A 23744-nucleotide genomic window follows, 5' to 3' on the forward strand; every position below is an offset into this window, starting at 1 on the left:
CGCCCACAGATTTTTCCGTTGTGATGTCGATTTAGGGTGTTTTCAACGACATTTCAAGCATGAGTGGTACTCTAAATAAGGTACTGCAACTGGACAGTGTGTCACACAACTGTGAAACACTGTAAAAAACCATTTCATAAAAAATAGTACTCTATTTAGCATCTGGCGACTATGACCACTTTTGCTTGAAGTGCGTTGGTATTTTTCGGGAAGCATTCTGCAAAAGGAAAATTTGCGATTTTTCGAGTAGCATTTGCATTTATTTAAAATTTTTCAGTTCTCCGGAAAACACACTAGATCTAGTGAAGGATGTCGGTGTACAACGAGTACAGACAACATATTTTTTTCCACTCTTGCAACATTCAAAAAGGTTATACGGATAGCATTCGTGCCGCGTTCCTTTACCCAACCATTTGAATAGATTTTCGTGCTAAGTAATGCTTATCGTACCTATCATGCTAAATCACTTTCATTAAAATTATATTAATTCAAAAGCATTTTTAAATTGCGGAAAATAACATTTCATAATACTTCGTGAAAATTCTCGTCCAGTGAAATCGAAAATTTTGTGAAAATTCTCGTTTCACTGGTATACGTCTAGTGAAGTCCGTAATATGCACCGTCCACCCCAAATGTCCGTACGGACATTCAGCTGGGATGCTAATGGACCCGTTTATTTGTGATTTGCGAAAATTTATTGGCTCCCCATGATTCTACGGAAGATGAAAAATCGCAAGCTAAATAATGGCAGAAATTTCGTGAAAATTCTCGTCCAGTGAAATCGAGTGCGTCCATTTCCAATATTGTGAAGATTTAAAAAATGTATAAGCGCGAAATTCCTGCCATAGAGAAGTAATCTCGCTCGCTGCAAGATTCCTCGATATCCTCTGCATTCAGTATACCATGGGAGAGATTTACTAGAATGAATTTCTAGGGACAGGGTTTTCTTGCAAAAAAAGCCAAGAAAGTACAGTCTACATCGACATTTTACTTTATTGAGGAAGATGCAATACTACTTTTAGATGAGTTAAGAATGTATTCTGAAGTAACAGATTAGGCATCTTGAGTTGATCTTGAAGACAATAGCTACTAAGTTCTGGTCGCTCCTCCATCCAATGACTTTTTGAATATTACTGCCAGCGGCCTTCGTGAGTCTCTTAACATGTTCTCTTTCTTTTCAAAAACCAAAATGTTCATTGTTCAATGTCGTTGTCAGTTACAGTCATGCACATCGTGAATTCTAGGAGGTTCTGATAACTTGAGAAAAAGATATAATTTACTAGAGAGTGCCTCACGGATTTTATTCAATAAATATTCATGAAAGTTGTGCTATGTAAATGACCTAGACCTACACACATCATGACGTCTTTCTGCTAATAATACATTGGTTGGTATAAATTTCTACTTAAATACAAATGCTCCAGACCTTACATGCACCTCTACAAATTTGAGATACATTGAAGATGAATTTTATTCAGAAAACGTATTCGTATCGAAGAACCATCCATAAAGGACGTCCACTCGAAAGGAGTCTATTAAAACTACATAGTTCGTATTTGTCACAAACAGATGTGGAAAAACGATAACTTCAACTACGCTCGCTGATGACTCGCTGATATAAACGCCCATTTTCGAGGAAACAATTTCAGTTAAAAACTGAAAATCAATAGAAAACGGATTACACTAAGATAAAGATCGCAGTTTTTAAGAATAAATTGGTCAAAAGCTGGCATGACTCGTATGAAATTAAAGTTAAAGCTATCAGCTTATGGTACAAATTGTTAATTAAAAAGCCTGAGAAATTCGTAGAGCAACTTTTTCCTTTGACAAATTTACTTTTTATTTCTACATTGTTTTTGCTTTGTGGCTATTTCTAGCGCTCTCGATGCATTAGTAACATCTCACTTTCATAAACGGCCAGTCATCTGTTATTGACAGCAAAGTCAACAATAAATAATTTTCGACAGATGAGGTTCTCTTATAAACCAAAACATACAGTTAAACTAAAGAAGTACAAGATTTGATATCAAACATGAAGCACTTCGTAAATCAAAAGAAGTATCATAGTGGTGATATGCTGACCTTTATAAAAGACCGATCTTTTCATCTATTCTTAGAGCACTGCGCCGTTTAGCTGATGGACAGTTGGCGGCTAAAACGTAGCCGACACCCTTCGGCGGCCGGCTAGTATGATATTTATGGCGGCTAGCCGGCTCAGCCGGCTGAATAACATAATTAAAATACAGTAGAAGAAAAGTGAATACCGTTAGGTTTACTGATTTGGGACTAGTTTTGGATTTCAAATGATTCCACACAAAATTTGTTTAACCAATAAAGGACTAATATTTCACATTCGGAATTTTTGGTAGGCACGCGATCGCCAGCTGAAATGAAATTAATCTAGGTCCTCTTTTGTTAAACACATTTTGTGTGGAATCATTTGGAATCCACAATGAGTCCCAAATCAAAATACCTGACGATATTCACTTTTGTTCTACTGTATTGCTACAATCGAATCAAATCCCATACGCAAGTCAGAAGTCAGTTACAGAGATATTTGTTTCATATGGATTAGACGAAACCGCTTCAATTCAAAAAAGGAGTCAAACATTCAACAAACGCTTTAGCTGTTTAAGCTGATCTCACTCGTACTACATTCATGACTTTATTGTACTGCGTACACAATTTTGTAAGCCAACGAAAAAAATTGCTGCAAAATTCTCCCAAACTGCGTTAAAACCAAAACTTTCGCTAGCCATCTTCCGCCGCCGATTTTTAACACGGCTGAGGCGGCTGAGAAGGCTAACGTCGGCGGTTCCGGCTGGTGTGCTTTTTCGGCGGCGGCCTCGGCGTGGCTGAACGGCGCAGTGATCTATCTATTCTCGATCAGTTTCCAGTCATTCGAATTAGTCTCCAAAAATAAATAATTTTTAATGAAATTTTTCAACGACGAAAAAAGTGGACTTCAAAGAAAATTTGCTAGGTATTGTAACAGCCGTGAAAATAATATTTGGAGTATTGTTATTATAATATCGCCGATGTGTTATAAAATGAAACGAAATTGTTGAATTCTCAAAGACTTTATTAATTTATTCACAATAAAAAACGCAATTGTTTGAAATTTAAATAAATTTATAGAAGCTGAAAATATTTATGGTTTTTTTTCTGTTCTTCAAATTTAGTTCTATACAAATATATCCTAAAATTTACTTAATAAATATTTGTTCGAAATTATTGAGGCGAAACATCTATCCATGTACACTATTAGATTTAACAAAGTGAATATTGTTCTAGATCGTTTTGATCTGTGTGTTTAAACACACCATAACTCTTAAATGCGCATAATCCCTTTCTCATCGATAAATAATTTTGGAAAATGTCTCTAAGGTATCTTAAGTATATTTCAAAAAATTCACCTCAATTTTCAATTAATTTTATTGATTTTTCTCAATTTTTTTTTTAATTTTTTTTATTTCATATCCAATGACTCATTTTCTTATTTACAATCTTTTCGATTTTGTTCTTCTGTTCTCTTTAATTTTTCTTACAGTGAACGACATCTCAAATGTCTCACTGTCAAATTTTTCTGAGAATTTTATTGTGTCATTGCAAATTCACAATGACATTCTCTGAAAAAAATGACAGTGAGACATTTGAGATGTCGTTCACTGTACTGTTTTCTGCAATCTTTTTTTTTTAACTTTTCTTGTGGAATGTGCGCAACAATGGCAATGATGGTTTTGTGTATTCATTTTGTTTTTGTTTTTTTGTTCTCAGTGGACAAGAAAATAATGGAAGAAATTAAGAGAGCAAAATAAATTTTGAGGTTTCGTTTGGTTCACAGTTTTTCCAGAAAATTAGTGGAAAAACGATCAAAAAATCAACGCAAAACTTCAATTTCTTGTTCCATTCAAGTGGGAAGCACAAATTTACCAATTTTGTTTAGAGACCATCTCTGTCCAATTCACATTCTGTGCGTAAAGTTGCCAATTATTTTTTTTTCCATACTTTAATGTGAACATTTTTTGTCACTTAGTAAATTCATTAACAGCAATGATGGCTGAATTTCGGTAAAGCTTTCAACTTTTCCGGACACTTCATTTTCATTAGAACTATTTTTTGAAGCTTTCAGTAGAGCCCTTAAACGGTAAGGGGCATACCGTTCAATTATTTGAATCTTCTCTTATGTATAGTTGTTGGTTACAGGTCAAATTAAAATATAAAAAAATTGTTCGCATGATTATACTGCCATCGCATAAATTATATTTCACTTAATGTCGGGATGAGAAAAAAATTGTTTTGGCAAACCGATTTTTCGTACTTCATTCAGTCAGGCTAGAGAGAATTGATAGAAAAAAAAACAGATTTCGTGCGCAATATATTCGGGTTTTACCTGGGCGTTAAATACACTTAATGATTGTGGAAGTAGAATTTTATTAATTTTGTTTTTTTAGTAATTATATGACTTTATACTAGGTGTTTGTATAATGATTACATAATGACCAGAGCATAATGTTATAGATAAATCAAAATTTATATCTACAAAAATTGGGAATACAAACTTTTACTGCTCATCTTAAAAACAAAAACTTTTTTATAAATCGATAATGGCGAACGTATTTGATACGTTCATCGAATAAAAAAATGAAATATTTTTTTAAAATTAAATATTATCACAAATCAAAAAGAAAAAGAAAATCTATAAACAATAGAGGCGAAATGTAGTCTTGCTAATTTACAAGTTTTGCATGCTATGAATTGTTTACCACACAACACCACTATTTATTTCCTTTTACAAAAATTAAGCAAATAAAAAAAAACAACCTCTACAAGTGAGCTTTTCCATAAAATATTTTCTTAACATATTCCATTGTCTACAGCAAAATGGACTTTTTGAGAAGAAAAAAAATCTCAAATTTCCCCCCCAAGCAATTCCTGATACAGTTATTGGTATCCTAGCTTATTTTTGTGAAAATGATAAGAGGAAACCAACTTCTCATAATTTCCGAAAAAAAAGAAAAGAAGAAGTTGACAAGAAAACTTAAATAAATCGATAAATCCAACATTTTCCTTTGTTTTTTGTAAAAAAAAAATATTTAAAATTCCTAACTTATTGAGCTTTAAGTTTGTTATTTTGAGCTATCGAATCCGAATTTCTCAGCGAAGCGGCTCCCTTGCGTGCATTCGACGTCAAATACGTTTTGTAGAAGAATCGTGCAAATAGCACAAAGTAGCTAAAGTACATGGCAATCGATAATTTAATATTGATCGGCGATATTTGGCAACCGGATCGGCCAGACATTTTCAGATAATCGTGGGCCCAAATGTTTATGGCACAGCCGACAACCATCTGTGTCAACTGTAACGATGTGATGAGCATGGAAATGGCACGTGGTGGTTTGAAACGCATTGCCCGCAATGCATAGTACGAATACATAATGGAATGTACGAAATAGTTCATCACGATGAACCATCGGGCCGACGATGTGTATTCGCTGTAGGAGAACCAGGAATAGATGAGCACGGTTATGTGATGGTACCAATGGAGAAAGATTAACGGCTGCTTGCGCAATACTATGAATATTGTGTCGCCCAATTCAGGTAGTTTTGATAAGACGAATAGCCATGTCCAGAAGCCGCAGACACGATCTTGTTCGATGTAACTGTAAAGAGGTAAAAAAAAATATTGTAAAATTTTGCAAAATGTCGTTATCTGAACAGGAGACTTTTTTTTTAAATCAACGCACTTCAAGCAAAAGTGCTTCGAGTGACATCTGTCAAATAGAGTACTGCTTTGTATGAAAAAATTTTCCATATTTTTTACAGTGCCAAAATTTGTTTCAGTGAATGTTTCAGAAGAGGGGGATTCTTTTGAAAAAAGGCTATCGAAATCGAACGCATTTTCTAGTGGAATTTTTATTATGTACCTAGAAAGTACTTCGACACATAGGAACATAAAATTACCTTTCAAATGATACTCCACACAACCATGCACGTTTTGTGTACCTCAAGAAATTTCTGTAAGAACAGTGCAAGTCTTCGGTTGAAAACTTAAACTTCACATATTTCAGTGTGGATGAATTTTAAAACCAAGACGTTCATATACGGCTCAATAGTACATGTGATTACCTTTCTAATGACACTCCACACAACCCTGTACGGCTCGTGTAACTGGAGAAATTTTTGTAAGAAAAATACAAGTTTTCGGTTTTTGATCACCTTTCACTAGCCACACAATAGAAAATGCGTCCGATTTCGATAGGATGTTTTTTTTAAAGAATCCCTCAGAATACTACTCATGCTTGAATTGCTTTGTTATTTCGAGCGGAGCTATAACAAAAAACGATTTAAAATAATTGATGATCTCTCGTACATTGGACTGTTTTACAGTAAAATGAATGTTAAAACAATGAAGTAAAAGATTTTGTGTCAAATACTACTTCGAAGTTCGAACAACAGAAGCACTAGATTTAATGATTATATTTACGCCATACCTGAGATGTAATCAGTGTATTGATAGCAAATAGACATTTTAGGTTTCTTGAGCTATGCCTTTTAAGGCCAATCTAAGTTCTTTGGCCAACCGGATCTAATACCCACCAGAATTGATGCAGATTTTATAGATCTGAATTAGTGTTAAACATCAAACCATTTCTAATTCGAGAAAGGAAATGAATGAATAGATATACAGTCTGATGTGAATCAATTAATGACCTTAGATCAGTTCATTGAAAGCTCTGAAAGAATATTAATAAAATTCAAGGTCGTACCCATGAATTTGAATGTTTTTCTCTAAATATTATTTTTTTACCTGCAAGCATCTCTTCTTCCAGTTTTATTTACATAACTTACGATGTTTTTATTTTAAGAACAGATTTTTATATTCTTTTGCTATTCGTTTCGATATTATTTCGGTGCATATTATTTGCTGACCTACACTTACTTCGGTTAAAAATGGAAAAAGACTTTGAAACCGTGCATAATCAAACGACTTTCAAATTATATTAAGAAAACAAATTCATTAAATGAAGACAATCATCGATCATCATCATCATCATTATACTCGCGTAGACTCTATTGCGCACAACGCACCATCACGATACCGAAGAAAACCAATGTTTATTTTATGATATAAATTCGGATTATGTGAAAAATATGCAAACCAAATGATAAAAAGTAGTTTCCGAATAATTTCGAGTCATTTCAATTGCTAAGATCAGAGCTAGATGATATCTATAATTCTAACCGAGAATTCTTCATAATTGTTGGAGCACACGAATCAATAATAAAAAAAAATTTACTGAACTTGTTTGAACTCTTTTATTACGGGATTATAGAAAAGAAAGAAGTCGTCAACATTTATTTATAGACAATGAAACGTGATATATTGGACGTTGTCAACTATATGGAAATGAATCGCATGATCGATTGTAGAGAGAGGTTTTGCAATAAAATCGAATTCGGTGTTACAGTTTCTCTCCCACTTTTAGGCTGATTGTTTAGTGCTTTCAGATTTCTTGCATTTTTTTTTCTCATCTCAGAAATGTAACACGCGTTTGAGTGTGGAATAATCAATCAAAAACGTTTCAACGTTAACAGAGGTTATAACTATTCCCTTCCCTGTATTTTTATATTATACGTGTTACCAGTTACCATCGAAATAAGATTGATTGTTCAGTGGTTTCGGAGTTATTGCAATTTAGGAGGTTCTTGCTATCTGAGTTATGAAATTTTCCACACCTACCCATTCAACAGACTGATAAGAATACGCGAATATAACAACACTCGTGAATAACATTTTTACCGAATTCACACAAAAAATGTTCTCTTATCCATTAACTCATCAGACAAACACCCAGGGACTATTTTGGAGAAACATTTTCTTAAAATTTCCAACTTTTCCAGAATTTTCCAATTTAAAAAAAAAATCTGGAAAAATTAAGGAGAATTTGGTAAAATCTATGAAAATCAGTAGCGCCGAGCTCAGTGGGGCGAGAGGAGCGCTTGCCCCCATGACAACGGAAAAATTCTTCAAATTCCTAGGGTTTTCCAGCATTTTTGATCATTTTGTACTCGTTGCCCCCATGAGCGCCTCTGATGAAAATTAAAGAAATAATTGGAAAATGTTTTCCTAAAAATAGTCCCTGCAAAAACCGGCATTAATCGCAATGCAAAAAGTCATTCTATAAATGTTTATCCAAATTCTATTAATAGAAGCTGTAGCTGGAAATAAATTAATAATTCGATGGTATGGAATGTTTTCGTCTACAACAATTGAATCGCAAAGCTTACTCGTGCATGGCCCATAAATATTTCATCCAGTTAAATTAACATTTTGCTCCAATTCTCAATTAGCGAAGAATTTACAACCGATTGTCTTCGGCATGTTTAGATGGTGCTTGGTTGTTTGAAGTTCTAGATCAATGATTTTATCTTTGCGTGAGTAATAATAAAATAAATTTTCTGTCGAAATTAGTTATATTTATTTTTGGCAAAATTAGTAACGTGAATACGAACCGAATTCAAACACATGGTGCTTGATTCATCATCGAATTTCACTTAAGTCAGAAGAATGGATTAAAACATTAAAAGGATTGATAAAATTGATAAAAATAATTTCTTGCGTCACATATGGTCGATTATATAGTGAAATTTACAAGTAGTTCTCTTCGATATCATCGACTGATAACAATTTTTTGTTTTAATTGAAATTTAAATATAGGATCGCCTGTTTCGAGTTTAAAATACAATGTTGATAACCTTCAATTAGTCAAAATTATGTCATCATCCTCAACAACCATAATAAATAATTTTGATAAAAGCATTTTTTCGGCTTATCTTCCTTCCTTTTAACCAGTGTAGATAACTCAACCTTTCTTTTTTATAATGTCAATAAACAAGCTGGGAAAAAATACTGTTGGTATTATGTAAAATCGTATGATTCAGCACACACAATCCATCACATTTTCCGTGCCATAGCCAAGATCAATTAAGAAATTCAACACTGTGTATAATCGCATAATAATATCTGTGCCGCAAAAAAAAGAGAACATACAAGCCACACACATATACAGTGCAGAAGTTTTATTACATATCGCAAATAAAGTTTTGTTGATAAACTAGGCATTTTGTGGATTGTGGGATTTACATAATAATTTTAATTTTATCTTTTCTCGTGTTTTGAGATGATTTTAAATGATGTTGAGCGGTAATAAATCCAAAAGCATGTGAGACGTTCTGCCTTTTTTGTGGAGTGATGGTAAATTAAGAAGAGAAATCAACAAATTAAAATCAAGTAAACGAGGAAACCGTAAATAAAATTGTAAGTTCATTGGATTTACGTTCCGTAAAAGAAAAGGATACGACCGTCTGCTACAACATATATCTTCTGTAATGTTAAAACATTCAGTGGCATATGAAATTATCTTTGCGAACATAAATCGCGTCAATTGAGGATCGAAAGAGTTTATGTTCAAATGTTAAGAAATGTGACCTCAGAAGAGTCTCATTTAGCTGATGACGTACATTTTACACATGCTCTCACATATTCAGAAACTGGTTCAGTTAACTATACGCAATAGATACAAATAAGGTAGGAAATAAACAATTGCATCAAAAAACATTTCCTCATCCTTACATATATATGCGATGTAGGCAAACTGAAATGCAAAAGTTTTATTAAATCGCTGAATGAATATCAATCTCGGTATTTTTCCTTCATAACATGACACGACATTATTTTATTGAATTGCTTGACGTAATTACGACATTTGTATTCACAAACATTGATTGACTTGTTGGTAGTGTGAACTTTTTATGACGCGGTAGTGTATATGACTTTCGTTGACTTCTTAAAAATAAGCTTTTGGCTTTGACATACGTTTTTTATTTACATTTCTTATTAGTTTCTTCTTGTCGGTTTTTGCTAAGTAATTTTGAGAACCGGTTCTGATTTCGTAAAGGTAAAATTTCATTCTGCAGAAATGGTTAGTGAGGAGTTTGAACAAATCGTTACTGTAACAAGGTCCTACAGTATATCAGTATTATCTGATCTTTTATCGTAAAGAAATCGAAAAATATCGCATGCAAATACTTACAGTTATGGAATTATAACTTCTCTATCGTTGAGATTCTATTTCAATTCCACATGGGATAATAGGTGTACGTAGTACAAGTATATGCTAACCGCGATGTCAGATGAGAAGAATTGTACTGAGATTGCCGTGGGACCTATAATTCCACAAGTGGAAGATGTACCGCGGACTTCAGTGAAATTTAGATTTAAAAAAAAAACTTCAGTTGGTCCACTCACACCAACAAAACTGCTTATGCGTCTTCATTCTTCATACGGTTTAACTACGCGAACCTTAAACTGTTTCACCCGTGTAAACAAGTATAAGTAGTTTCGTTTGGTTTGTCCATCAATCTTTCTCATTCTAATCTATCTTGACAAAAATTAAACAATTTCTTCAAGTTTTATTTTCTTATAAAAAAGTCCCTATGGTTGAAAAGGTTCGAAAAATACGTCTCTAGAGACCATTCAGACACAGCATTTATTCCAAAACACGTCGTCCAGATTCCAAAACGGACAACCGTTGCATGTATCCCAACGGAAGGAGCATGCTATTATGTTGTAGACGGCTCACCATCATCTGTTATCGATAACGCCGACAAGAATAAACGGAAATTTCTTACCAATTCTGTCTTATGTAGCAAAATGGATGTTCAAACAATTGAAGTAACAGATTTTGATTATTGTTTTGAAAATAACACGATTAAAAGAAGCAATAGAAACGATACCACTGCTGATATTGTTGCCGTCTTTGACAGGTTAAAACACAAAATGTTTGTGACAAACCGGATGTTTCTTCACAACACACAATTTAAAAAAAAAGAAATTTCGGTCCTAGGAAATACATCTTGAAGTTATGTCACGTGACAAGCACATCTTTAACGACAAAATTTAATATTTAGTGAAATTCAATCAAGCACACACTCAACTCATATTCCAAACACAACATACAACGTGACGCAAGAGACTTAAACTACATAAGATTCCGTAGCAAATTGCAAACGAAAAGTTGGTATGTCGTATTATATACGTCTCGTGTACACTTCAAGTTTTCATGCTTCCTGTGCAGATTTTTTTCTGAAAGTAATTTTTACAGCCACTTGTTGAGTGGCTGTTATAATCGAATAACGTCATAATTCAATATTCAATTCATAAAAATTTCGTCGATGAGCTTGAAGGATTATTCGCAAAAAATGTTTTTGCAAATTAAAATTCAAGTTTAAGGGAATACCAAATTTAAAAATAAAACATTAGCATTTCACAGTGACTTGCGTTCACAGTCAGTGTCTTGTCCAAGGTCAATAATTCTAACATGGTAACAAAACAAAAAAAATATGATTGAATGATTGACGTGAGATCAACTTTTTTCTTCGTTTTGTGTACGTAGCCATAATTAATATGAAATCAAATGAATTATTAATAACAAAAATATCGTCCGAGGTATAAGACCAATGAAGTGTTAATAAATTATAGCGATAAGCGTTTGCCTACCTCCCGAAAAAATGCTTTCAAACCGATCGCAACTGATATCATTCATTGGCGGATTGAACACATGTTTTGGACTTCGGCAACCAGTCCACTTGATATTTTTATCATTTTACGAATATAAAGAGCGATAAGATAATTTTCATAATTGGAAAATGATAGATAAATTTCATTGAAAAAAAGATGAGTGGTGGCTCGCTACAATACTAAGCCTCTCTTCAATTTTATCGAACAGTTTCAATCACAATTTGATTGTCAAAATTAACTCATTAAAAATGAATAATTTATCAGTTTCATCATTTACGTATACACAAAAATGTGACCGGCTGTTGATGTGCATTGGCATTTTCACACACCAAATATGTAAATATGTCTGCGTATGCAACACAAGACCGGTGCAACATTCAAGTTCAAACTTTCATTTTCGTTTCAACCAGTTTCCTTTTGTCTTTATTACAGTATGTACATTAGATTCGCTATGAATTCAATTTTCAATGAGTTTCATTCATGGAAGCAGCAGTAATAAACTATTTATTTCGTAAGATGGGTACTGACGTTAGATGCTATAGCTAATTGAGTTTTCTTTGGGCTCTTTTTTGTAGTGTCAACTCGAGTGCTGAGGAGCATATTCCGAGAGGAACTAGCGGACGATGATTTATGAACGGGTTACATGAAATGATTTTTGTTTTTTTGTAATTTTTTTTTGAAAAAAAAAAAATTATTTGTATAGGGGCATTTCATAAATGACGTTCACAACGATAGGAGGGGGGTAATAATCAGGGAAAAGGTTGGACATCGCTTATGGAAGTAACATTATATCATAATACAACATTTAACCTTTTAGAAACGGCAAATATATCACAATAAAATCATTAAATCTATTACTTCATTTGTGTAAAGTAGCTCTTAGTGTTTGACACACAATCTATGACTTCAATATGTTTAGCACACATTTTGCTATTTAAAAGCACCAGCCACAGCTCATTAATCATAATTGTCGTCGTTGTCGATAGCTTACTACATTTTTAAAAGGCTGACAAAATTAGGTATACAAAAATTACATCGATGGGAAAATAAAAAGTTGTATAAAATTATTGAAAATATAAATTGGAAATGTTGAAAATATTTATGTTAGCATTGCCAATGACATTATATAAAACGTTTGTCATAACACTTTGGAACAGAGACGGATGTATGCGAAAGTTTCAGGTCAATATTTAAATAATGATAGTTTGTGATGATGTTTTTATTGAAAATTATTGAACAAAGGGGGATTGACAGAGCTTTGTTAAAAATGTTTTATTTGTATCTATGGGTGACAACGCCGTATAGATGCAAGAAACACTCGATGTAAATAAAATCGTAAATATTTACTCACCTTGGTACACAAACTGAATGGAAGAGACCATAATGTCGCAAGACATGTATCAATTCTGGTGCTGTTCTACTCGCGCCCATTATCGAAAACATAGCTAGTGCTGTATTCCATATTACTAACAATCCTCTCAGCTCAAATCTGAAAGAAAAATACAAGCAATTGTTAAAGCATTACTTTGTTGTGATTGTGATATATTTAACTTAATTGTAAGTATAAGTAAACAAGAAAAGTGTTAAGGGAGTACCTAACCTTGACTATTTCGCAAAAACCTTTATCAATTAAATTAAAATAGCGACTTAATAAAATGTTTTAATTGAATAAATGAAAAATGAAAATGATTAGATATTCAATTTAGCGTTGATTGTGCTGTTAATTAAAATGTAGACGTACAAAATATTCCATAATAATTAATAGGAACACGGTCACCTTCATACGTTTTGTCATTATATCGAACAGGGTTAGTTTTAGGATTTGCTTATAATAGAAAATGAAAGTACAGTGAGGGAATTACAAGAACTGACAATGTCGATACAATTCTATTCTTTCCACATGTGAAATCGATGTAACGGTACATACACCTACACAACCAGACGTACGTGTCATAATGTTGATCTCATATTGTAACGCATGTCGAATGAATAGAGAGAATTGGATTAAGATTTGCACTCAATTAGAGATTGCATTTACAGGCTTAGGTAAATTTTCGGTAAATAGTACAGGTCAGTCCTAGCTTGAAAATTAACACACTGCTGTTAGAATTGTCACTAGCATACGTAATATCTTTCGGTGGAGTCATTGGCGCGAGACATTATTTACCGCACAATTTACCGAAAATTTTTTGGTACATTTTTCAGTTCAGTTCGCCAATAAACCTCAACATTCGGACCAATGCGATAGGATATCACACGACAATTACGCTAACGAATGATATTGCTAAACTGATGGCAATTGTATCGGCAATAGTGCGTCCATCAAATGTTACGACCTACAGGTGGTATTTACCGAAAATTTACTGAAGTCGGTAAATTCAATACCTGCTCATAATTCTCTAACAGTAATTTTATCCAAAAATTCTGACATTTGTCGAAATTAGTTAGAATTTTTTCCGGATACATACAATTGTTAAAAGTTTCCTATGTGCAAAATGAGCACCAGCTGAATATCACCAGCTGATCTACTAACACACACTTATCATATGATAAACAATCAAAACGCATTCTTAACAATGTGTTTAGTTTATTCATACGTGTTATGTGCGCGCATAGATGACGTTAACGTAGAAATGCACTGTGTGTAGGTTGTCTTTGAATTATTTATGATACAAAGTGTTTTTGTTTGTACACCAGCTGGTGATATTCAGCTGGTGCTCCTTGTGCACATAAGAAACTTTTAGCAATTGTAAGAAATTTATTTCAAATCATTCTACGTCGTACATAAAACGTTACAAACGTTAGAACTAAAATTGTAACGTTCTTTCGTTTAAATCAACATTCATAACGTTGACCGCATTGTTCAACTGGCTGGTTTTGTAACTGGTCAAAGTTATGAATGTTGACTGCAGAGTGTTTGATAGATAATCTTTTACTTCACTTGTTTTAACAAACATTTTTCAATATAAAAAGATACTAGCAAGAACTCATCGCATTTTTTTGTCATAGTACTCGATAAAAGATAACTGACCGATTCGGAAAGGTTCAAAAACCTCTGATTCGTTGATGCGTCAATTTGATTTTAAACATTCCATTCTGTCTAACTACATTTTAATCTTAGAGAAACGGTATATGGTTGTGAAGTGATCAGTAGCTACTTATTTTGCTGCATGATATAACAAGATTACTTCACGTCAGCATTTTCCTTCGTGAGACGGGTCCATCTAAATTTGCTGAAATCCAATTTTGGAATAGAAAATTCGCAATCAGATGGAAATTAACAATCCAAACGTATAAAAATATGAAATATTTAATGTTGCGCAAATAATACGCAGGTATCACGATCACCGATGAATACAAATTTGACTGTAAATCATTAATAATATTTGAGAAATAAACTTTGTTTCGAAAAAAGAAACTTTTTAATGAAATCGAAACGCTGAGGGAAGTTGGAGGGACGTTCAATACATAACGAAATTAATAAGGCTATTGACGTCAGTTAAATAAGTTATTTTTGAAAATTATTCTTCCACACGCATATCACTTTTGTATGAATATAGAAAATTTATAAATTCGATTTCAATGTGAAGGCAATTGGTCTTAAGCAAATTAACCAGAAAATCTAGGTATGGTAATAAACCATGACTATTGATTGTTGCAATTTACTACAAAATTACTCATTTGAATTTACCTACTGCAATCTGCAATGAAAAAATGTGTACTTTTCGTTCGGTCGAATGAGTAAACAAAAAATGTTGAGTCGAAAATTATGCAATAATTTTAAAATGTTCAGTCAAAATACAAACATTGTCATTGTCATTAATGTATATGTTCATTAGGTGCAATAAAAAATGTGCATTTTTTGCATTGACCTTCTGTGAAACAGTGAGACCAAGAGTCGGAAGTTATTTATTTTTTTAAATTTATTTTATTTACTTTTCGTTAGAGTAGTACCTAGCATATAAATCTCAATATTTTCATAAACTTACGACCATATCACAATTAAGATTTTCTAAGCGCGTCCACACACTTTAATATGTGCTTTGAAATCAAATGGATGATTTTCAAATCTTCGCTGCTTTTGATGCTACATTACACAAGCGGAAATTATACATTACTCTTTATGCCTTCAAACATTCTTTTTTTTCGTCTGAATACACCATGCTTATTATTATTATTATCGTTAGACGTTCTCATCGCCGCATGTCTTTATCAAATGTGTAACACTTTTAAATTTGTTTGGTCAAGAGAGATTAAAAGTTTGCAGAAATGAAAATAAAATGTGTATTATACGACGAATATCGCGTGATCAAATGAGGTAATGAACACGCGAACAATAACCAATGTGGAACAATTTTTGCAATAACTTTTATAAAATGTATTCAGTGGTGTACAGAAAATAAATTGTTTTGTTTAATACACTTTAATGTTAAATTTATTCATTCGAATAATTTCGTTTTCGGAAATAATGTTTGTGTGTAGCAGCTAACTAAAAATTAATTAATTAAAAACCTCAGTAATTAATTTTTAATTTTTCTACATTTTATTTACACTCAGTTAAGTACGGGTGGTGGGTTTTGCGATCTTCCGCAATAGGATTTGATAGCAATCAGAAAATGGAAAGCTCTCTAATGGTGCCTATATATTGTTATGTTGCGGCATCCACCCTGCGTTTACAGTAAGGTTTTAGCTCATTTAGTCGGGCATTTCTTCTCCATTTAAATTATCAATACGTCAGGGAGTTGGGACGTTCATTTGATTACGTTTTCAGTCTTCGTTTTTTACTGCAAGCGTTGAAACAGGAAAGAATTACAAAACTTTTATGAACCCGAAGAATGAATCGAGTTTATCCCTGATGTTCTGGAAGTGGTTAACAAATACGAAGATAATTAAGCAGATGACGGGAAATACAACTCATACAACTTAAGTTGCAATTAAAACATTTTCAATTTTCCTCGCCCTTTCAGCATCTGATGATACTGTCGAACGACAAGTATGTACGACTTCGTAATTCGACAACTGATCGCAATAATTTCAATTTCGAAAATATTCACATTTAGCGAGATGTCAAATATCATCAATGGCTGAGTTAATGACTCAAAATAATAAATAAAATTCCTTTAAGGTTTACTCAGTGTTTCCAGTTTAGTGGATGAGTAATGAAATTTCTTAACTTAACTTATTTTTTACCTTGAGAGACGTTAGTTGAAATATTTTCCTACCAAGTGTAAATGCCATTAGACAAAAATGAAATGAAAATCTCATAGGGTAAAACCACAAAATACGCTGCTGTAATACGTCTATTGCCTTTTTTCTGTTCTTACTTCCTTGCTTACCAACATCTTTCAGGTCACTTTCTACGCTGTCAATCCACCTCTTCTTCGGTCTTCCTCTCGGTCTTGTTCCATCTATTCTATTCACGAGAACTTTTTTGCCCACTCTGTCATCGTTCATCCTGGTCACATTATTCGACTTATTGATCCTTAGTTTTGCTGATTTAATCGCACTACCTTACCCGAGCCAAATAATGCTGTTTGTGTTTTCCTTTCAAAACACTTCAAAATGGATTCTTGCTTGGTGGTCAAGACCAGGCTTCGCTGGCATGTATGCCTTGACCAGTGACTTATAAGCTATATTTCGTGGTGACGTTCAGCATTTACTTCTGAAGAGATATTTTAGCGCGTACAAACACCTTTCTTTTGATCGTTAAATCAAAAGGACAATAAGGGGCTCGGATTACAGTAGAGGCTCGTATTTGGTGGTTTACCCTATAGTTTTTGATATTTACACTTTCTTCGCACAAAGTGAATAAATTGATGTTTGTTTATATGAGATTAGTAATTGCAGTGTTATGTAAAGGTACTTAGCGAGTGGTCCCTAGCTGATTTTACATACAACTTTGACCGAATTAAATACTAGATTAGAGAGTTATTTATCCACAGAAAAACCCACAAAAACAGGAAAGTGATTAGTCCACTTACTGTATAATTATCAGCCTGTAAATGAACGACTCCTAATTAATATAAGTTACCGCTAATGCTGATTAAGAAACATCTCGCAGAATTTGCATATAGAAAAAAAACTGTTACTGATGTGGACTTAATGCAGCAATAAATAAACCAAGAATCGCGTTTGTCATCAAAATACAATAATCGTTAAATAATGACATAATTGTTGAATGATTTGCTGACACACGCAATGTGTAATGTATTTGAATGCTATCAGTAGTGTAGTAAATGTAAATAATGCACAAAAATGTTCGTTTTTCATACGATATTGTACATATGGTGACGCTCACATGATCGTTTTTTTTTTGTAAATGATAATAATCAAAACGTTGTTGTTATTTAATCTACCTACGTTTAAGTTGATCTTCATGGGAAACAATTTTCTCGTGATTCATATAAACAATTATTTGAGAGATTCATCGAAAAACCAAAAACGGTAAATAATTTAGGAAAATCACGGAAGTCTTTAATACGACTAAGTTGAAAATTGATCTATTTACGGTCCTGCAATTTTTTTTGGACCGAACCACTTTTCATTATGAGCAAGGATTCCTTAACATCCTACTATGAATTTTAAAAAAAAACCGTCTGCGTTATCTCTTCCTCTTCATTGACGTCATGCTAACTACACTTTAAGAAGTTTGATGATCCCATAATCAATGTTTTGATTCTATATAATTTATTGACGCTATTTATTACTACCTTTTCTCATGTAAATGAGAAAGCTGGTGATAATTAATATTTTTTTCTTGCCGTGCCCAACAGTGACACAAAGACATCGTGCCATATCTTTGATAAAAAGGAGAGTATACTTAATTTATTGAAAAGTTGCTTTCTTGTTCATTTTGAAAAATAATACAAACATCTCGTACGCCTCTCTTAATTATATTTTAAGTTTCGTCATGTAATTACGTATAGATATGGATGCAGCGTAGTCATACAACGTTTTTTTTTTTGTACAAAACAGAAAGCTTGTGCTTAATACTTATACATCAGCTCTTTTATGTGAAGCATTTATTGAACACAGTCGAATAGGTACATCGCAGGCAAAGTTAAACAATTTCTGAAGAAAGAAAAAAAAAAACATGACTTCGCAAACTGTCTGTAAATCAAAATAAAAAAGTTTTCATTTCTCCAAGTTACGTAAGTAACTTTTACATATTGTATTTTGAAGCATTTCATGTTTTACCTGTGCTCTCGACAAAGTTCGCTGTTACGCGCGTGTTATGGTAAGATATTTGGAAAGTATTAAATGTCGTATACGTTGCAGAGTCAAAGTGTTGACTATTCAGATATTTTGTTTGACCATTTTTCTGCTATTGAAAACCAAAAAGAATGTGCCGCATTATTGTTGATATGCTGCATTTAATTGAAAGTAGGAAACGTAGTTTGTTTTGATTACTGACCTCAGTTATACATAACATTTTGATTGATGACCTAATTAAATTCATTGTTTTGAGTTTTCGTCAAAATCTTTTTTGAAGTACAGTAACGTTGCAATGTTTAGTGCAGATGGAATTTATATTTACTGTTGTGCACACGTAAATAATGCCACTAAGCTGTTCTTGCTAATATTCTATGTTTCACTTGTTTCTCTAGTTTCGTATGTTATTTCAAATGGCAGATGAGAGAAATGGATAACGACAGCAAAAACAGTTTAGATACGAACGTGACAATATTGAGGCGTACCAATTAACAATTATCGAAGTCAATAGAACTTCGTTTAGCCTACGTAGAAGAAACAAAGAAACTACCTCATTTCACCATTTCACGGTTATTAAGTTTAAAGTTAAGTTTCGCCGTGTCCTAACTGCTAGGACTAATCTCGAAGCACGGTGGGGCTGAACCACATTATTTTGAGACTTCCGTGAACATGAGGATATTGGCTTATAAATGATTGGAGAATGTTTTTCGAGTGATTTGACCGCAAAATCAAAATCGTTTGGGTGGGAAGGGCCCTAACGAGGGTAGATCTAGCGTGTATCTCGGCTACCACAAGTCGTAGAAAATCGAAATTGGTGCCAAAATGTAGCTATTAGTGCCCAATGGCGTATGAAATTTTGAAATAAAATTTTTATAAAAAGGTCTGTCATGCCAGACAACTCGAAAAATCGAAAATTCGACTTGTCTGGCACGACAGGCTTTTCAATAAAAGTGTAATTTGAAAATATCATTCGTCATTGGGCACTAATATCTACATTTTAGCACCAACTTCGATTTTCTGCGACTTGTGGTGGCCGAGATATACACGCTAGGTCTACCCTCGTTAGGGCCCTTCCCACCCAAACTATTTTGATTTTGCGGTCAAATCACTCGAAAAACATTCTCCAATCATTTCCAAGCCAATATCCCCATGTTCACGGAAGTCTCAAAATAATGTGGTTCAGCCCCACCGTGGAAGATATAAATCATCCAAGTTCACGTCAACCGGCAAAAATTATACTTGTTACTTGAAAAAAAACGAGTGTTTTCAAGCTCTGTTGATCGGTGGATTATGTATACTGTGTGTATGTATATAATCAGAACGAGCGAATCAATATTTGCTGTTAATTGTCATCACTATAATTATCTGACATATACTTATTGGTAACTAGATATAATTAGATAAAATTTTCCCGTATTACATATGTGTTGAAAAGCTTACGCTGTAATTGTTTCGTCATTCGACAAACACATATTGTTTGCTCAAATGAAATGTTTGTCTATGCAGACTTTTTCCTAGATTAATCTGCATTAATGAGCTTCGTATTGTTTATAAAATATTTTATCTTAAAATAAAATTCGAATATAAACTGGGAGCAGTGTCAGTTTTCCGTGTTAATTATAACTGTCGCGTGACGATAGCCTTTTACAAATTTAATTAAAATCAATTTCTTTATTGTTTGCTAAATATGTGAACGTCAAATGACGATATTATTAAATGTACAATGCAAACTTATTTTGCCCTTTATATAAAAGGGTAAAGAGCAAAATTTGAAAATTGAAATTCAGTAAATACAAGAAAACATGGTGAAGACGAAGACGGCAATCAATCCTAATAAATCATCATCATAATCAGAATTTTAGCACATAAAAATAGATTTACAACGTACATAAAAATAATAGAAACTTTTATGTCCTAGGCCTAAAATCCGGAGAAGCGCCACCTTCAACGCATTCAGAAATTTGATCTCAGACCTAACGTGCCCTATTATATAATAAATGGAATGTTCTCTGTCTTAGACTGTGGTTATATCTATTTGATAACTTCGCTGGAATTATAGAGATGCGTCTAGACGTAACATAAATTATTTATTCAAATGGGACGAATACAACCGACTGTTATTAGTAAGTATAATATTCTTGTCAGATTTGACCTTGTTTTTGATGTTATTTTATGCAACATTCTGAACAACAATTAAGCAATTTTTTATTGCAAAAACAAAGAATCGACAACAAGTTTGTTTTGCAGTTGTTCTTTTTCTTTTCCACATAACAACAGTGCAAATACACTTCTGATATGTAATTGGTGTCTTATCGAACGAAAATAATAATTGAAAAGTGATATAAATCCGTTGTATCTGAAATATTTATCGTGATAATTGCATAAAGAGGTAATTGACGAGATTAATAGCCACTTTAAGATAATTGCTTTTGGAATGAAGATTTGTAGAATACCAATTAGTGCAAATATGCGAGAAAAAAGGTTTTTATTCAAAAACGTGAGGTAAAGTCAACTTTACCTCAAGTTTTTGAATAAAATACCTTACGCGTCAATGGGGTAAATGATGGAAATGGTATTTCACACAAATTTCAAAAACGTGAGGTGAAGTTAACTTTACTGCGCTGATACAAAACTTTACTAATATTAGGCTCTGGTTCAAAGTGTATCAACCGGATAATTTTGTCTAACCCTTAAAGCAAGTGTGATCGCTTTAATGTATCATTTCTTTGATTAATACTTTTAAACAGTTTGATTTTAACATTGAATACGAAATTAGGAACTCATTAGAATCAAATTGTAATTATTACATGCACCAGGCTGTTATTATTTACCTTTAATTTTATTTTACGTTTACAGAACTCTGTTTAAAAAAACCTTACAATTCACAACATTGAAATTGCATGATATCAAGCTCATTGGTTATTACTTGCTGCATATATGATTGCAAGTGTACGTATACAGTACTACAATATATAACGAGCTTTCACACACAATTATCGAATTTTAGCTCGTAAAACACTCATACTTCACATTAGTGCCGCCTAAAGGTCTGACTATGGGAAGTGGGTTTTATTTTCATACAAAAAAAATCTTGCATTACAACAGAATAAAAAGGCGACTATGAAATGAATATGAGTAGAAGTTATAATGCCTCCAGATCGTTGAACAAGATACTGCCTTTTAACAATATATGTAACGAATAACTCGATATAACTTTGAAATTATTGAAAGGGTGAAATAATAGGGAAAAAATCGTTCAACATCGGGTAGTCGGATACTATAGTTGATGATAGCGAAACGTTTTCTGTTGAAATTATTTTTTGTCTGTGGAAGTAATTACATGTTTCTGAGATACCAAGTCATAGTTGAAATATTTAGTTGTGCAAAATGTGAATTTCTTTTCCTTCAGTTTCCTATTTTGCTTCAAAGTTTTTATCAATGAAATATTTTCTTTTTCATAAAAGTCAATAAAAAAGCATGCTAACGAGTTACTCATGTATATACACACCAATACGTGTGTTAAATAAATATGGGTTTAACATTAGAGTGTACACTATTCAACATATAAATAGTTTTAGGGTTTTTATTAACTCGTCTAACTCGATGGGAGTGTTTTACAAAGCAAGAAAATTTTATTTGTTGATTAATCAAATTCGAAATGTGTTCGTTCAACTGAGAAATCATTTATCTAATCAACTCTTTATAACAAGTAGAATCGTAGTCACCAAAAGCGATCGTTTAAATTGAAATAAAATAAAAAAGGAAAGAAAGATAAACAACTTGGCTATTTTTATTGATGTTAAATTCGGTCGAAAAGAACTGTGACAATCAACGGTGGGTGTGATTTTTTTTTGTGACTCGTCTTTCCATATTAATTTTCTCAATATTTGGTAATTAATAAAAGATTAGCATCGGTCGTATACATTTTTGTATGAAAATGTCAGACGATTATTCTTATCATGGAAGGCACGGACAAGGCTACAACTAATTTTTTTTGCAAATTTTTTAGAATCATAAAAAAAGTGGAATGAATTAATTAAATTTACCTTGGTCTGCTAGCCATATAATATTGTCCGCCAAATATGACCAGCATATAGGCACCGCAGTAATAGAAAACCCATGTCCAATTTTTCACCATCCACATGCGAGTCTCCTGATGTATGAACTCATTTTCAAAATCAAAGACATACGAATAGTTTGGTGTTACTTCCACATTCATTTTTGTATGGCCGAAAAAGAAACACACAATTTCGATTATTCAAAATTCAAGATTATTCTATCAACACCACCGCAAATTGTCGGATATTTATTTTACTTTTTCGCTTCGCAGAAAAAAAAGTGTAATTTTGCTATATATTATACACCACACCACGCGATTTTAGGAACAATAGTAAAAAAAAGTGATGAATTCACATATAGGTTTATATGTTATAACAAAACTGAATTATGTCACCGCACTCAATCTCTTATGTTGGTCTCTTCTATTTTTTTTTAAATAATAAAAAAATTACAAAACTGGAATAATATATAATCCACTTCTGTATGAGAAGAAAATGTGTGCCAAATGTCAGCACCGGTGTTGTAGCGACCAGGTTATTTTCACCGTAAACCGAATGTCTTCATGAATGGACGTTGTCTGAATATAAACTTTATGAAACTAAACGGGTAAACCTCTCGCGAAAAATGTTAAATATATTTATTTTTTCTTAGCTTTTCTACATTCGTACCCATTTATAAGTGTTGGATCAGTGAGCTGACAGCTATATTGAATGGGTATGCATACTATGGTCACCACTACACAAATGCTTATAATAAATGCTCACACACTTATGCGCCGTTGAGAGAAGAAACGAATCGAGGCCGTAGTTTACGCTAAGCAAATCATTTTATTACTGTAGTTCATTTCTACCAACAAGGGTTTTTTTAGTTCGCAATATAATCGAGATTT

At 32.9% G+C, this 23744-nt stretch overlaps 1 protein-coding gene across 1 annotated transcript; it reads right to left on the reverse strand.

Annotated features, from left to right (window-relative positions):
* Positions 1–3671: 3671 nt before the first annotated feature.
* On the reverse strand, positions 3672–23574 carry LOC119079500 (elongation of very long chain fatty acids protein 6). The gene is made up of 3 exons (XM_037187453.1): positions 22843–23574; positions 12936–13073; positions 3672–5663 (listed from the first exon to the last, which is right to left on the reverse strand). Exons 1-3 carry the CDS (start codon positions 23013–23015, stop codon positions 5111–5113), a joined length of 864 nt encoding a protein of 287 aa, XP_037043348.1. The 5' UTR covers positions 23016–23574; the 3' UTR covers positions 3672–5110.
* Between the last annotated feature and the right edge of the window lie 170 nt (positions 23575–23744).

The sequence above is a fragment of the Bradysia coprophila genome, chromosome III (assembly GCF_014529535.1).
Source record: "Bradysia coprophila strain Holo2 chromosome III, BU_Bcop_v1, whole genome shotgun sequence".
Lineage (NCBI taxonomy): Eukaryota > Metazoa > Arthropoda > Insecta > Diptera > Sciaridae > Bradysia > Bradysia coprophila.